Below are 15,210 nucleotides of genomic sequence, written 5' to 3'. Positions count from 1 at the left end.
ACGAACCCCGTGCGGCCATGTGCCCGGCCCCTACAGCCTGCCATGCTGGCGGAGGAAGGGGCCTGTCCGTGCCTCCCGGGGCTGTTGTCAGGGGCCTTGCTCCCTCTTGGGGTGCTTTTGATTTCTCATCCGGCTGCCCCCGTGCACCCCACATCGTCTCGCACCCCTCCCTCTCTTCAACATCCAGCACGTCTTCTCCTCACTCTCAGTGGACGGCCTGGCTTTCCATGTCACTGACAAACAGAAGAGAACTTCCACGTGCCCCCCACACACGCCCCTGCACGCGCCATGCGCCCCGCCTTCCCCCCGTCACCGTCACCATCACCGTGGGGGAGCCGGCCGTGCTCCTACCTAAAGCTGCAACCTCTCGTGTCAAGGACGCCACTTATACAACGATCCCCGACCTCTCCCTGGCATCGACGTTCCTGTCTGACTGGATGGCTTCTGACAGCCTAGCAACAAACCGTAAAAGCCCCCGCCCTTAAAAGGAGCCTCCTTTGACACCCCCAGTTCTCCCCCTGGTTACCCCGTTTCTCCGTCATCCTTTATGGCAAAACTCCGTGAACGCATCTTCTAAACTGGCTGTGTCCAGCCCCCTTCCTGCTGTTTTCCCTTGAAGCCGCGTGGGGCGGGCTGCCACCTCCACAGCTGGCATGAAGAGCGTCCATCAAGGACAGCGATGACTGCTTCGCTGAGTGGCCAGTTCTCACGTCCAGTTCTCACGTCCTCTAGCGTGGCCGGCCGGAGATGTGGCCGCGGTTCCTCATGTTCAGGGTGTCACAGCCTCTCGTTTCTTCCCCCGAGTCACCGGCCCCGCCAGCTCTGTCTCCGCTGCTGGACCTTCTCGTCTCCGAAGTGCCCTGCGCTCGGTCCTCGGCCCTCTTCCCGACCCGTGCTCAACCCGCCGTGCCTCGGCTGCTCGCAGGGCTCTAAGGCCACCTTTTTGCTGAAGACCCCCGGGTCCGCCCTCCCGGCCGGCGTCTCCTCCCCGGACTCTAGCGCCATGTGTCTGTCCTCTCAGTATTTCCATCCGGAGGCTTGACGGGCATCTCAGAAGACTCCCGATTCCGGCCAAGATGTAGCTACGGGGACCAGGTTCGCACTGTCACCTGGGACAACAACTAAAACCAGTCCAACCTAACAAACCGTAAAAGCAAGAGCCAAGAGAATCAGACTGTTTCCAAGTGACGTAGCTGCGCCCCAGGGCAGAGCTCAAGGGCAGTCCTGGGAGAACAGACTATCCGCCGCCTGGCAAGATGACGTCCCGCCGGCTGCTGGAAGGCCGACCTCTCGCAGTGAGCGCAATGCTAAGCTTTCACAGCAGAGGGCGCCATGGGGACAGGCCGAACGGGGGGCTCTCCAGCTCTGTGCTGCTGCGTGTGGGTGGGTGGGGTGGGTTACGCTGGTGGTGCTCTGCCCCAGCCTGCGCCCAGCGCCCATGGATCCTCAGCAGCCTCACAGCCTGGCCTGGTGATGCCTGTGCTGTGGACCCGACACAGCCCCCACGCGCTCCAGGTCCGCCACCTGTGCCGGCCGCCCGATTCCTCCTGCTCGCCTGCACGCCTGGCCCCTGGCTACGGCTCGCCTGCTTCCCCTGGAGGCCTGCCAGCAGGCCACCACTCCCCCCACGTGCCATGTACCTGGACATCCGCAGCTGGTGGCCTGGTCCCAGCCTACAGCCTGGAAGCTGGCTTCCCGCTCACTGGGCTTCCCGCTCGCTGGGCGGGACAGATCGGCAGGCCTCTTTGCTGTCCAGGAGGCTGCAGCTGCTCCCCACAAACCCAGCCTTGGGGCGGGGGTGCCCCTCCGAGTCTGTCCGTCCTTGGGCCCTCTCCCTGGGTCCCACGGCACCACACGGAGCTTTATCGTATGTTATGATCAATCTTTTATCAAAATCTAATAATTCTTTGTCCTAAACTTCTTCTGTTAAAATCAGCTTCATGATGGACAGAGGGAGGCTCAGGTGCCCTGACAGGACCCGGGGGCCTGGGGAAGCTGTGGGGGTGCTAACTGGAAGTAGGCGTCCCATGTAACGTAGTTATGAAGCAGGGGCAGAAATTAAGGACGCTGTCGGATACTCATCCAGTCATGGCCATTTGGCGTCCTTTGTTACAAAAGCGGTTGTTTAACTTCCCGTATCGTCACTAGAGAAAGCAGACCGGCTCCCTGCAGACGTGACTTACAGCAGGCCGGCTGCCCTGGCTGCACGCTGTCACTGGGGGTTCGTGTCCTCTGCACGCCGCCACAGTTGCGGGTCAGAGTCCTGTTTTTACGTGTGGTCGGGCATCTGTGCGTTCGGTCTTGTATTTGCAGGCTACAGCGGGGCCGGGAGCAGGCGATGGGACTAGAGTAAGTTAGGACACCACGAGGCGGATGTTTTTACTAAGAGTCAGTGGCTCCTTCTGACAGCACGTCCCGGCGTATGGCGAGTCTTTGGTAAATTTCCAGAGTTCCAAAAAAGTTGACTCTGACAGTTTTTTTCAACATTTGTGGCTTTTTAGAAGGGAAGAACTTCAGAGTTCCTTACTCCGTGTTACCCCCAAAATCTGGATCTCCCCCTCGGGAGAAAACCTTTTATCTGAAGAAAATTACCTGTTAATTCAGTTAGGATCAAGTATGTGATTGAATTCAAATGCAAAAACAAAAACAAACACAAACAAACAAACAAACAAAAATACCTAGAAAAACTGAAGCTAAAATTTATGTGGAAGAAGAAAGATCTTTGAATAGCTAAGGCTAAGGCATTTCTGGGGAGGAATAAAAGGATTTGCGTGACCTGAGATCAAGCTCTATTATAAAACGATAATCATGAGAAGAAGGTGCTTTGGTGGAAGGAAAGAGAAATGATCATGGAACAGAACAGAGTCCAAGACAGGCCCAAACACATCTCAGTGGGGAAAGAGCTGACGGCTCGGTAACATGCCGTTAGAACAACTGGTTTTCTGAATAGAAAACAATGCAGCTGGATTGCTACCTACCGACATACCCCAAAGTCAATGCCAGCTGAATTAAAGAATTAAACACTCATGTATTAAAAACTGTAAAACCATTAGGATGAAATACAGAATTTCTTTTATAATCTCAAAAGAGAAAACGTCCAACTCATAAAAGGCCGATGAATTGGACATCGATATTTAAAACTTCTGCATGATGAAAGAAGCCAAAAAGCATTAACAAGTCACTAACCAGGAGAAGAATTTGCACCATGTATAATATATCTCATGTATTAGATGCAAGATTTGTTCCAGAATGCATAAATACCCGGTCCACATCGATAAGAAAATGATAATTCGGTAGGAAAATGGGCAAAGGATATAGAGGCCATGCCCAGAAGGAAAACTCTAAAAGGCCAATAGGCATGAGAAGAGGTACATACATTCAGGGAGATGCAAATTAGAGCCACAGTGTGAGGCCAAGTCATACCCAGGGCCAGGAGAGTATGGGGACATGCACACTGTCATCTACTGCTTGTCGCTAGACCCCAGTTTGGCAATTCTAGCAAAGCTAAAAACGCATGTACTCCACCTGCTGACAACTTTACTTCTGGGGGCAGGCCTCTCAGGAACTCCTTACCTGTGCCCCAGGTTGCTTTTGCCAGAGTGTCAGCAGCAGCACCATTTGTAATAGCAAATAATTGGAAGCCGCCTACATGTCCAGCAAAAGGAAAGTGGATAAACGGTTGTGAAATGTTCTCACAAAAGAATAACATTATGCACCTATTCAAATCAATACTGTGGATCTCTGTATAGCAATATGCAGAGATTTCAAAAACGTAGTTGTGAAGTTAAAAAACCCACTTGCGGCATGAGCACCTTTTTGTTTTTCGGCGACTGTGTACACACAGACACCCAGGTGTGGAATCGCGGGTCGTAAGGCGAGCATCTGTCGACTTTGGGGGACACGGAAGCCGAGGTACTGACTTCCGCCCCCATCGGCGGCGGGCGAGAGTCACGGGCGCTTTAAGCCCGTTTCTCACCCTTCTCCTTGCAGCCATCCCGATGGGTGTGCAGAGAAGTCGGGCTGTGGTCCCCCGGTGACTAGGAGACACGCCTTTCGTGTGTCTCCTGCCCTCTGCATCCGCTCTTCTGTGCAGGGCCAGCCTGGGGCTTTGGCCATTTTTTCTGTGGGATTTCTGCCTTCTCTTGTTGATTTACAGTCTTCATAGGTTCTGGATATGAATTCTTCGTGGGAGATACGTATTGCAAATATCTTCTTCTACTCTATGGCTTGTGTTTTTACTGTCTTAACGGTGTCATTTGAAGAGAAATTCTAAATTTTAATGTAGTCTGATGTATCCTTTCTGTCTTTTATGGGTAGTGTTTTTGTGTTCTGTTTAAGGAGTTTCTGCCCCCTCCAAAGAAAGTATTGCGTGAGTTACTCTGCAAGTTCATGCTTTACCTTTCACATTTAGATCTACGATCCATCTGGAACCAACCCTGCCACACGTTGCTGTCAGGCTTCCAGCCTTCAGGGCTGAGACGTGGTGCATTGCTGTCGCTTAAGCCAATTTATCATACTCTGTTTGGTCGGCCTTAGCCGACTAGCACGGTATGCTTGTAAATATTTGCTAATAGTTTGGAAACTTATCTCTATCTAAACAGACTATTTTTACACAAGCACCAATATACTGTTTATACCATCTTGCCACCCATTTTTCCATTTTGTGATAAACGCCAGGCTCTGTGAAAATTAACGAAGGGGTTGAAAGCTCACTAAAATGGAGACGGGAGGCCAAGAGGGGGAGCTCTCACACACTCACTCCATGTTACAGGAAGAATTGTCAATTACAGGCCCTGACCGTACTGTCAAGAGGAAAGCATCATCAGTTACAGGCCCCCAGAGGAAAGGAGGTATGTTCATTTCCTGCAAGAAACTGGCTCCCCAGCAACTCAGCTAAGGGGAAGCCCTCGTCTCTCTGAACTATTGTCTCCAATGGAGTATAAGGTCAAGATCACTTTTTTGTGCCGGGAAGTGAACGTCTGCATCATCTCATGAGCAGCTGCCCAGACTCACTCCGTGAGCCCCATACTTTACTTCCCCAGGGTCCTGGAGGAGAGAGTTAAGTGGCTTCCCTACCTGACATCCCATGTGGCCTCCGAGCTATTCTGCAGAGGCCAGCCGGGGCCTTCCTGGGGCGCAGGTCCCACTCTCCCCCTGCTGGCTGGTTCTTGGCTGGTCCTTTTGTGTGATGTGGGCTCCAAGCACGTCTGCCATGTGTATTTTTAACTTTCCCATGTACATTTTGAGAGACACAAAGTTTGTAATTTTCTTGGACCTATTAAAAGAATTCAGCTGAGTGAATTTGACGATTTAATTGGCTGTATTAAAGGATTCATTAATTGGGCAGCATCTCATCTAGCAAGCAGAGAGATACTCCGAGGAGTCCCACAGAATGGAAGACCTCTATATAAAGCAGTCTAGGGCAAGGAAGTCATCAACAAAAGAAAAATGAACGTTCATTGCAAGAATGAGTTCCGGTGATGACGGCTTCTCAGTGGCTGAGCCGCGGTGTTTCCCATTGGCTGGGCTTATTGCTGGCTGAGAAGAAAATCTTCCTCCTGCAGGGATAGTAAACTAGATAATAAACTTCCTATTGGAGATGCAAGGTCCCTCTTTTTGCATTTGGGGGTAATTGATGAGGACCAATAGTGTGTGACAGCTGCCTCTACAGCCTCCTCAGCACCAATTTTAGTTGAGGTTTTCTTTATTAATTTTTCACAAACCAGATCATGCCTATTTGCCATTAAAGTTATTTAAATATTTTGCTTATCTTTCTTTTCCATCCCCTATTGTGAAATGAGTTTCCTGATAACTCCTAATCTGTTGTTGGTATGGAAAATACATCTATTAATTTTTTTTTAATCAAGTCACTTTGTTCATCTCTCTTATTCTGTTACAGTTTTCAGTTGCCTCTTGGATATTCTAGGGAGCTGATCACATTGTCTCATTATGTAATGGTCGTGTTGCCTTGCCTTTTCTGATAACCGTCTATTTCTGGTGTGTGCCTTACTGTGTTAGCCAGCACTTCAAAAATATTAAGTAATAATGGTGAGGGTGGATATCTTCGACTCTTTCTTTATCCCTCCACACATGGCCTCTTCACCATCCCCCACGTCGGTGTGGCCAAGGCCATTCTCCTGGCCCCTCGGGTATGGGTGGCATCCGCTTTCCCTGGCAGTACATGTCCAGGGACTAGCGCGAGCCAGACTGTATCTCCTTGGTGAAAATATATGTTCAGAATTTCATTGAATGGATCTGAATGTGCGATTTTGCTACATGTGGACGTGACCTAAAACTGTCCAGGGAAGCCTTAAGCATCTCCATATTTATTCTCTAGCAAGTAGTAGCATTAAAATCACTTATTTGACACAAGACCTGTGTTCTAGGTTAAGGATCAATTGTGTTTAAAAGAGACCTCTGTATTGTGTTGCTGTGAAAATGATGTATAAAGAAAACAAATGAAAATTTAAGGTGGAAAAATCCACTCATAATCATATTACATTCATTTTTCATTAACTTCTAGTCTCTGCCCATGTATGTGTCTTTTTCAGAATTGCAGTCATTGAATTTACACAATTCGAATGTTACTTGTTTTGCTTAATTTCATAAGCAAGTTCGCGGTTTTATGTAATCTGCACGATGATCAAGCTTATTGGCTGCCCAATGTTCCTGTTAAGTAAACGAACAGTAACTTAGTTAACCATTCCCCTAATACTGAGTGCCAGGTTGCTTCTAAGTTCTGTAACACAATGGGTATTTTTGTGCCAGGGCTTTTCCTGCGTTGGATCACTTCCCCAAGCCAATCCGTAGAGTGACATTACTGGGTCAAAAGAGTTGAAGGCTTTTAGGACTTCTACTGGCCTCTAAAGGGGTTGCGTGGGGTCCCCTGATGCCAGCAGAGCAAGCAGTGGTCCTGATCTGCTCCAAGTGGTGGCACCCCTGAGCTCTGGTGCAGGACTTGGGTCCTGAGGGTTTGCAAAGGAGTCACCAGAATGCTGGTTCTCCACCCCAGTCTCCAGCCAGAGAGAGCTGTGGTTTCAGGGGAGACGGTTCTACCTAGAGGTGGCACTGCCTTGAGATGCCGGGTTGACAGGTTCGGGTGACTGCAGTGTGGTCCCAGAGGCTGTAGCCCAAGACGCAGGTCACGGACACCACCCCGGACTGTTACAAATGCTCAGAACGTGGCTGGTTGCTCCTGATCACGTGCCTGCCTTGTTCACTCCAGTGTTCACATAAACTCCAATGGATACACATTTGCAACCAGTTTTTTAAAAAGAGAAAAGTGTTCTGTAGCATTTTGCCCACAACACTCACTGATGCGGACGTCAGGTACCTAGAGCAACACCAACTATAGGTGCTACACGAAGTATCGAACGTGGGCAGCAGTGCCTCACTGCACGGGCGGGTCTAGCATCCTGAACCTTGTGACTGTGCCACGAGGAGCCCTGGCTTGACGGCACCCACCTCACCCCTCAAGGGGGCCTCCTGAATGCCCAGGTCTCAGGCTGCCCCTGCAGCCACCTGCAACCATGCCCTGGAAATGCTTCCTGGAGACATGGTGCCGCAGCTCACTACGGCTGCTCCTCTCCAGTGTGGTCACACCGGGCTTTGCCAACTCTGGAGCCAGCTCTGGGGCCTGAGAACCACAGACCTAAAGCTGCAGAAGAGGCAGTGGGGTATGGGGAGCCGACTGTCCCCCAAGCTTAGGGAAACTTAGGGGTGTGAAGGAAAACTTAGTTGGGTGAAGAGGAGGCAACTGTCCCCAAAGGCAAGGAACACCATGAGTGTGCTCGTCGCCGGTTTCCCCTCCCGTCAGCTCGCTCAGGGCCAGAAGCCCCTCTCAGAAAGAAAACTTGATAACGTCACGCCACTGTTTAAAAACCTTTCAATGAGGCTTCTGGAGGATAAAATTACAACTCCTTTGCCCTTTCTTCCCGGCCTCCGCGGTGAACCTCATCTTTCAGATGGCCTCCCAGACCCGCGCCTGGCCACCGTTAAGGATACAAACGGGCGTGAGAAATGGCACTTAACAAGCCGGAAACGTTTTTGAAGCAAATTTTCAAAGTACTTAACGAAAGTGTAAGAGATGAAAGACGGAATAAAAACCTTTAAGACAAGAACAGGAAAGGGCCCGCCCACTGCTCGGCAGCCCCAGCCAAACACAGCGAGGGCTGGGGGCTGGTTGCAGGTCTGGCCGCCCCGCCCCTCTCGCCCGCTGCACTGCCCGCTGCGGGGTCGACCCGGTCCTCTGCATCTCGGGCGCTGTGCCGGGGACTCAGCAGGGACACAGTCCATGTGGGCGGTTCCGGCGCTGCGCCGAGATCCTCGGAGGCGCAGGCCCAGGCCCAGCACGAAACCAAATGAATGGAGGCGAACTCTGCGCATAGCCCGGAGACCGCGGGCGCGCAGGCGCAGAACATGCGGCGCGGCCACGCCCCCGGCCGCCACCCGCCAATCAGCGGGGGCCGTGAGTTCCGCCCCCGCCCTGCCGCGCCCTCGGCCAATGAGCGAGGCCCAGCCCCGCGGACGCAGGCCGCTGTTCGCGCGTCGCGCTGCAAATAAAGTTCTTCGGGGCTTTGAATGTTTTTTTTAAAGCGCCCGCTGCGGTCGGGGCCACCTCGGGCGAAAGCCTCCGAGTCCCCGCCCCGCCACTTCCGGTCCCGCCGCCCCGAGCCGGTGCGGCTGTGAGGGGCCGCGTCTCGCCGCCGCCGGCCGGCCGGGCGTGGTGTTGGGCGCCGGGCCCGCCTCGCCTGTCTCGGGGTGCCCAGGTGAGGCGCGCGCGGCCCGGCGCGGGCGAGGGGCGGCCGCGGGCCTCCGGCCGGCGCGGCTCGCGCGGCGCCGGTGCAGCGGGCGGGCCGCAGGGCGGGCGGTGCCGGGGCCGCCGCAGGCCGCGCCGCTCCTCAGGGCCGGGCGCGGGGCGCGGACGGGGGCGAGGCCGGGCGGCGGGCGCGGGACGGGCCGCGGCCCCGGCCGAGCTCGCGGCCCGCCCGCGCTGGGCAGAGCCGTGTGCCGGGCACGCACACGGCCTCGCTCGCGCCCGCCGCCGCGGGCAGCTGCTGGCCGCATTGTCCAGCAGGAAAGCGAGCGCCGGCCCAAGGTCACCAGCCCGACGCGACCGGGAGGAGCAGGGCGCGGGCGGCCCGACTCCCGCCCGCCTGGGGAGCCAGGCCAGGCCGGGAGCCGGGAGGGTCCGGGGGAGCGAGGCCCCCGGTCGCCACCGCCCCGCAGTGGTCAGCGGCCGCGCCTAATCTGAAAGCTGTTACCGGGGCCGAGGACGGGGGAGGGAGGACATCTTGGAAAGACCAGCACAGCCGGAGTTTGGATCCTGGACCTGGTTCCGCTGGTGTGTAATCCTGGGTGTGGCCCACCCTCCCTGGGGCTCAGTGTCCTCATCGGTGCCTCGGGAGGATTGGACCCGCCCCTGTCTGCATCCCTCCAGCGCTGAAACGGGTCTGGATGGAATTGGGGGGCCAGGGAAGGCTTCTTGGAGGAAATGGAATCTGGATAGGAGTGTGTGCTGCGTATGGAAGGAGGAGGATTAGGTGGGGAAGGGAAGGAGGGCATTCCTGACCTGGATATGGGAAGGGAAGGAGGGCATTCCTGACCTGGATATCGCAGGGAGCAGAAGCTTCCAGAAGTGAGCAGGGCATTGAGGGCTGGGGAGGAGGCTGGCCTACCTTATGCAGAGGATTTCTGGCTGGGTAAGGGGATGGACATGGGGAGGTACAGGGGTGAAGGGTCTTCAGAGACAAGTCACCAGGCCAGGTGGTGTGGGGCTTGAGGACCTCCACGGAGACATAGCTGCTGTTAAGGTAGGTAGTAGGCTATGCAGGGAGGGGCAGCTTTACTGCCGAAAATAAAAGGGTTGGGCTCCAAAGGTCATCAGCCAACCGGGGTGACTCCTGTGCCAGATGGGAGGTTCCTGAGCCCTGGCTTTCTGTAAGAGGAAGGTGGGGTGTACACTTTGTTTTGGCCTCTTTGGCTGGAGAAGTTGGTTGTCCCCTAGTGACCTGCAGTTCCATCTTTTATACTCAGATCGGGACTTTCCTGTGGCAGGAATGATTGTAAACGAGGAGTTTCCCTCCCCATGAGCTGACTGACCCCGGTGTCCCTGCCCAGGCGACCTGGCCTTATTTTACCACTACAGGCCTGCGTGCTGGGTAAATAGTACTGATGATGAAACTAGTAAATAAGCACATGAGAATCTTCTTTGAATAGTCTGCAAGTAAGTCCCACCCAGGAGGAGGAACTTAAACCGGCCAATTACTACTCGTGGGATTAAGATACCGAGGTGCTATTCAGTATAGCAGCTGTTATGGAAGATGCTGCCTTAGAGTGTGATGTGCAGTAAAGGGGAAGTCGAGTTTTAAACCACATCTCCTAGGGGAAGCATACTGAAGAAGGGAAAGAGAATTCTGGAATAACTGCAGCTGCTCAGCAAACCTCTTGGCAGTTTGAATAATTATTTTTGTTCAGATCTCTTTGTATAGAATTAATTTAACAAGCATGGATACATCCCCAAAGGGCCTTTTATCCCTACAGTGGCGTGTGATAATGATACAGGGATGGAGAGACAGATGGGCAACACACACTTATATTTCTTAGAATGCTCGGAAAGTTTTATCTTATCTTCTGAGGAAGACAAAATGCCAGCGTCATTTTCTTTTTAACCTTGCACAGTCAGTGTGTTTTATCAAGGCCCACACACTTGTCGGAGATCACAAGCCAGGACTCGGACTCTGAGTGGAATTGAGTGTGGGGTGTCCTCTGCCCACAGAGGAGACGTCACTATGGGGCGGCAGCGGTGCGAAAGACCTAGGCAGAGCCCTCAGACTGCAGTGACGCGGGGGAGCGCCTGGATGCCAGCCTTCCGCCGTGGGAGTGAGTCCTGCCCGGGCCCTCCGAGCGGCCCCTTCAGTGCAGGTGGTCAGGGAGCTGGCCATGGGCCGGGCACGTGTCCAGGCCCTCGCTTTTCCATGGGCCCTTCAGCGTGACTTTCCTAGCGCCCTGCCCGTGGAACTCGGCACACACTGTGCTTTTGTTTTTTGCCATTATTCATTGCCACGGTCAGCTGGAGGATGGAAGGCAAGTGGACCTCGTGTGGTGCATCTGGTTTTGCCCGCCAGCCCCCAGGGACGGATGCACGGGCGGCTGTCGTCAGGCGACCCTGACCACGTGGTGGCACTGGCGTATGCAGGGCTGGGAGGAGAACACTGTTCTGTGACCAGATCTGCTTAAGTGGTTCTTGATCACTCTGGGTGAGGATGAGCAAGAGAGCTGTCTCTGGTCCTCTGGCTCAGACCCCGGCCCGTGTTCCTGATTGGGTCCCACTCTGGACACCGCCCCTTGTGCAGTTGTGTCATGAAGTGAACCGGGAGCCTGCGCAGGGGGTGGAGCTGAGCAGGGGAGTGCTCGCTGCTTGTGGTGCACGCCCCCCCCCCATAGGCCCACCTGAGGGGATGGCATGGAGAGTGAGAATGGAAACCTCAAGTCGGTCTGTCTGCACGTTTTGTCAACTATTTTGAGGTGTGACTGAAGTCACTAAACTGCACGTGTTGAAAGCACAGCTTGGTCAGTCTTGAAAACACCACACTAAGGTAAAAATGTTCCCTGCACCCCAACGGGGAAACCACGGCTGCTGCTTTTTTTTTTTTTTTTTAGTCAAGGCAACCCATGGCTGACCTCACAGATTGTAGGGACCTTGTCAGCTCACAATCCCTTATTTATAAATATTTTTTATGCCTACAGCACCTGTTCTTCTTAGGCGGTCTCTCATCCAAGTACTCACCAGGCCCGACCCTGCTTAGCTTCCAAGATCAGATGGGATCAGGCTTGTTCAGGGTGGCGTGGCTGTCAGGGAAACTACTGCTTCTGTGGTGACTGCTATAGCAGCTGAGAAGCCTCAGCTAAGCTGGTTGCTGGGTCCCCATTGTCCCCGGGTCCACATCTGTAGAAAAGCGTGGGAGTGGGGGCTGTAAGTCCTGCCCAGATGGGAGATTCCCGAAGCCTATGATGCTGCTGTGTAATTGAAGCATCTTCGGAAGCATTTAGACTAGCGATTCTTCAAGGGGTTAGGGGCGTGTGTGTGGAGAGGCCGTGTACAGTTTGGCAGATCATATTTAAAGTTGTTTTTGTGGTACAAATGATAGAAAATAAAATCTTACAGCCTTTGGGTGGATACGGAAAGTGGTGTGAGAAGGCGCGTAAGGGATCTGGGTTAAAAGTGGTTAAAAAGAGCAGCGTGGGGCGGTACCATATTTTGGTTTCAAGATCTTGGCCTCAAACTCCAAGTCCTGCACGTTGGTCAAGTTTTCCTCTGGAAGTTTTAAATCATTTTCCTTTCTAAATGATCAGCGTGTTATTGAGAGGAAATGATGTTAGAGCATCAAAGGAAATGACGGAGAGACTGGGCCGGTGACCAGTCCCTGTCCCCAGTCAGAGCTCCGGAGCTGCTCTCCAGCCGCTCGTGCTGCCGAGAGCCAGGCGGCATGTCAGCGAAGAGGGCCGCATTTGGGGCCTTCGTTATGACGTAATCTGGATGTCAGTACTGCCCCCAAATGTGAATAAACCCCACGTAAGTGAACGTGAAGACAGCGAGGCTCTAGCCACAGCTCTGTGGAAAGGAGAGCAGAGCCTTGTGGTGTCCCCGCCCCACCAGACGCTGACTCTCCTCGCATCTGCGACGGGCCAGCCCCGTGGGCCGTCTGTGGACGTTCGGCCCCCCTGCAGCGAAGCACAGACTTGGCAGGGACAGTGGTGGGCCCACGAGGTGCCTGTTGGCCGAGGCGCCCCAGGCCGGGAGCTCCACGAGAGAGAGCTCTGTCCCCGCACCGTCCCGGGGCCTGGTGCCCAGTGAGTGCTAATCCAGGGCTCTCCTTTTTAAAAATTATATTTCATGATTTAAAGAATCGGAGTTACAGCGGATGGCATAGAGATCACTCTTTGTCGTCCGGTCACTGCGCAGAGACGGGCCCCTGACCGTGCCTTCGTCTGCCTTGCAGGCTAAAGGCGGCAGTGATGCTGACGCTGGCGAGCAAGCTGAAGCGGGACGATGGTCTCAGAGGGTCCCGGACGTCAGCTGCGGCCTCCGACTCCACCCGGAGGGTGTCCGTGAGAGACAGGCTGCTCGTTAAAGGTAACGTCCGCGTGCGCCGTCCTCCCGCGTCACAGCGAGGTCTGGCTGGAGGCTTCTGGGATGCAGAGTGGCCCGTTGCTGAACAGAAATACCTGTTAGGAAACATTTTACAACATAATGCTCGTTGCTTGCGACGGGAAGACCTCGCTCTGTGCGCCGGCCGTGGGAATGCTCGCGGTGAGAAACGGGTGCTCCCGTGGGCAGACCGTTCCCTGCCGGCGCAGTCCCTGTCGCTGCCCCGTGTGGCGGTGGGGGAGCAGGCCCCGCGAGGCAGGCCTGTGGCAGGGCTCAGTGCTGGCTGGCGGTGGCGGGGTGCTTCGTGTCTCCTGCACTCCTCAGCACGGGGGGCCGGTCCGTGCAGGAAGGGGTTAGAGTTCGGTAATCTTCTAGGGTCCTTCTCTGTGTTATTCAAGTCAGGATCAGCGGCAGACTGGCCGAGCGCTGCAGGCTGCGGACAAGGGTGTGTAGGGCGCGCGTAGTGAACGCGCGGGCGTGTGCGTGCAGCTTTGCACGCGCTCACTGGACACACCGCAGTCGCCGGGGGCAGAGGCAGCTTCCTGGGGTGCGAGCACGACAGAGGTGGGGAAGAAACAGCCCCTGCCTCGCGGGAGCTGGTGCCGGGCCGCGCCTGCTGCACAACGCGTGCTTCCGTTTCTTCCGTGGAAGGAGCCGGGCAGCACAGAAGCACCCAGTGGTTGGTCAGGGGACACCGCAGGGGCATGTGGCGTTCGATGGCCTGTGAGACTGGCGTGGCAGCAGGGAGCGGGCGCCTGAGTGCGGGCTGCCGGGCCTGCTCAGGAGTGAGGCACCGCTCCGCCTGCGCAGGGCAGGGACGGGAGGGTGTTGTGTCCGGGGGAGATTTCGGGGCGCGTCTTTCCTTGTCCTCCTGCTGTCCCTGAATCTTCACTCGGCTCTGGCTTGTCCAGCCTGGTGGACGATGAGCAAGGCCCTTGTTTGCGTTTGGGCCTCACCCGCTCTGCCAGGGAGAGTGCTGGCCTGGAGCTTACAGCACCGGAGGGTTACCCCGTGGGCCCCAAGGGTGGCGCGTGGCGGCAGCACCGCACTCACGCGGGCCCTTTGGGACTCGAGTCTCTTTCTCGGGTGCTGGCTCGGGGGCTCTGTCTGCAGAGGAGCCAGGAGCCAGGCGAGCCCGGGAGGGGCTGGCACATGCTGTAGTCCTTGGAGCGGGGGCCTTTGGAGCCGGGGCAGTTACGGCGAGGAAGGTCCAGGCGTCAGCTTGGGGATGGGGGTCCGACGGGGAGCTGGCAGGTCAGCTGTCCCATCTCGCCCACACCTCGTCATGGCTAACAGCAGCCTTCGTGCGCTGAGCACTCGGGGCCAGGCCCTCTGCGGTCACTGCATAGGGCAGTTCTTGCTCCACTTGCCGAGCCTTACCAGGTGGGTGGCTCATTTTGCAGCCGAGGAATTGAGACCCAGACCGGGTAAGAAAGCCGCCAGGTTGCAGCTTTACGTCTCACGGCGACAGACCCCCCTGCGGGGAACAGGGCCAGCTCTGGGGAGCAGGCCCACGGAAGAGGGCCTCCCGCACAGCCCGGCCCTGCTCAGGATGCCCTGGAGCTCTCGGGTGGCGCCTGCGGGGCCCACAAAGCCAGACTCTGCCCCTTCTCAAGGACAGGAGGTGTCTTCGGCTGGGTTCACAGCCCAGGTCCTTTAACCTTGCTTGAAGGAGAGATGCAAAAGCACCTTCTGCAGCCACCTGTTTCCCTCCCGCCTGGTGTCCTGATGATTGCCATATTTCCGGGCCCAAAGCACTTGTAAGGAATGAGTGACTGTGAGCAGGTGGGCTTAGCAGAGCACACCTGTGTGGCTTGCCCCCTCCACCTGCCTCGGGCTGGGGCCTGGGCTGACCGAGTGGTGTGGGCTTGTAGGGAGGGCAGGTGGAGAGAGGTGTCCCCAGACTGGGCAGCTGTTCCTGCCTCACATCCATTAGTTGTGAGGTGGGGGCCGCCCTGTGAGGGGTGCAGCCTGAGGTGGGTGGGGGTCTGCACAGCCCACCCAGGCTTTGGAAGGACTGAGCTGAGGACCACCTGCCGACAGCCTCACTGAGGGCAGGC

At 55.4% G+C, this 15,210-nt stretch overlaps 1 protein-coding gene and 1 pseudogene across 6 annotated transcripts in view; one reads left to right on the top strand and one right to left on the bottom strand.

Moving 5' to 3' along the window:
• Positions 1-8,617: 8,617 nt before the first annotated feature.
• Positions 8,618-15,210, top strand: part of UBE2F (ubiquitin conjugating enzyme E2 F (putative)) — a 43,087-nt gene continuing 36,494 nt past the window's right edge. For 5 of the 6 annotated variants that reach the window (XR_001596893.2, XR_004955606.1, XR_001596892.2 and 2 more), the window contains exons 1-2: positions 8,618-8,768; positions 13,002-13,135. Coding sequence is in view for 3 of the 6 variants with exons in the window: in XM_036236475.1 (XP_036092368.1) it covers positions 13,018-13,135 (118 nt within the window). In the remaining 3 variants the exon portion in view is untranslated. Of the gene's footprint in view, positions 8,769-9,159; positions 9,344-13,001; positions 13,136-15,210 lie in introns of those variants that run through there. The other variant, XM_016144270.2, reaches the window with a different exon arrangement.
• On the bottom strand, positions 11,740-11,858 carry LOC118613917 (annotated as a pseudogene).

The sequence above is a fragment of the Rousettus aegyptiacus genome, unplaced genomic scaffold (assembly GCF_014176215.1).
Source record: "Rousettus aegyptiacus isolate mRouAeg1 unplaced genomic scaffold, mRouAeg1.p scaffold_m13_p_2, whole genome shotgun sequence".
Classification (NCBI taxonomy): Eukaryota; Metazoa; Chordata; class Mammalia; order Chiroptera; family Pteropodidae; genus Rousettus; species Rousettus aegyptiacus.
Note: the sequence above shows the minus strand (reverse complement) of the source record. Positions and strands in the feature narration are given on the sequence as shown.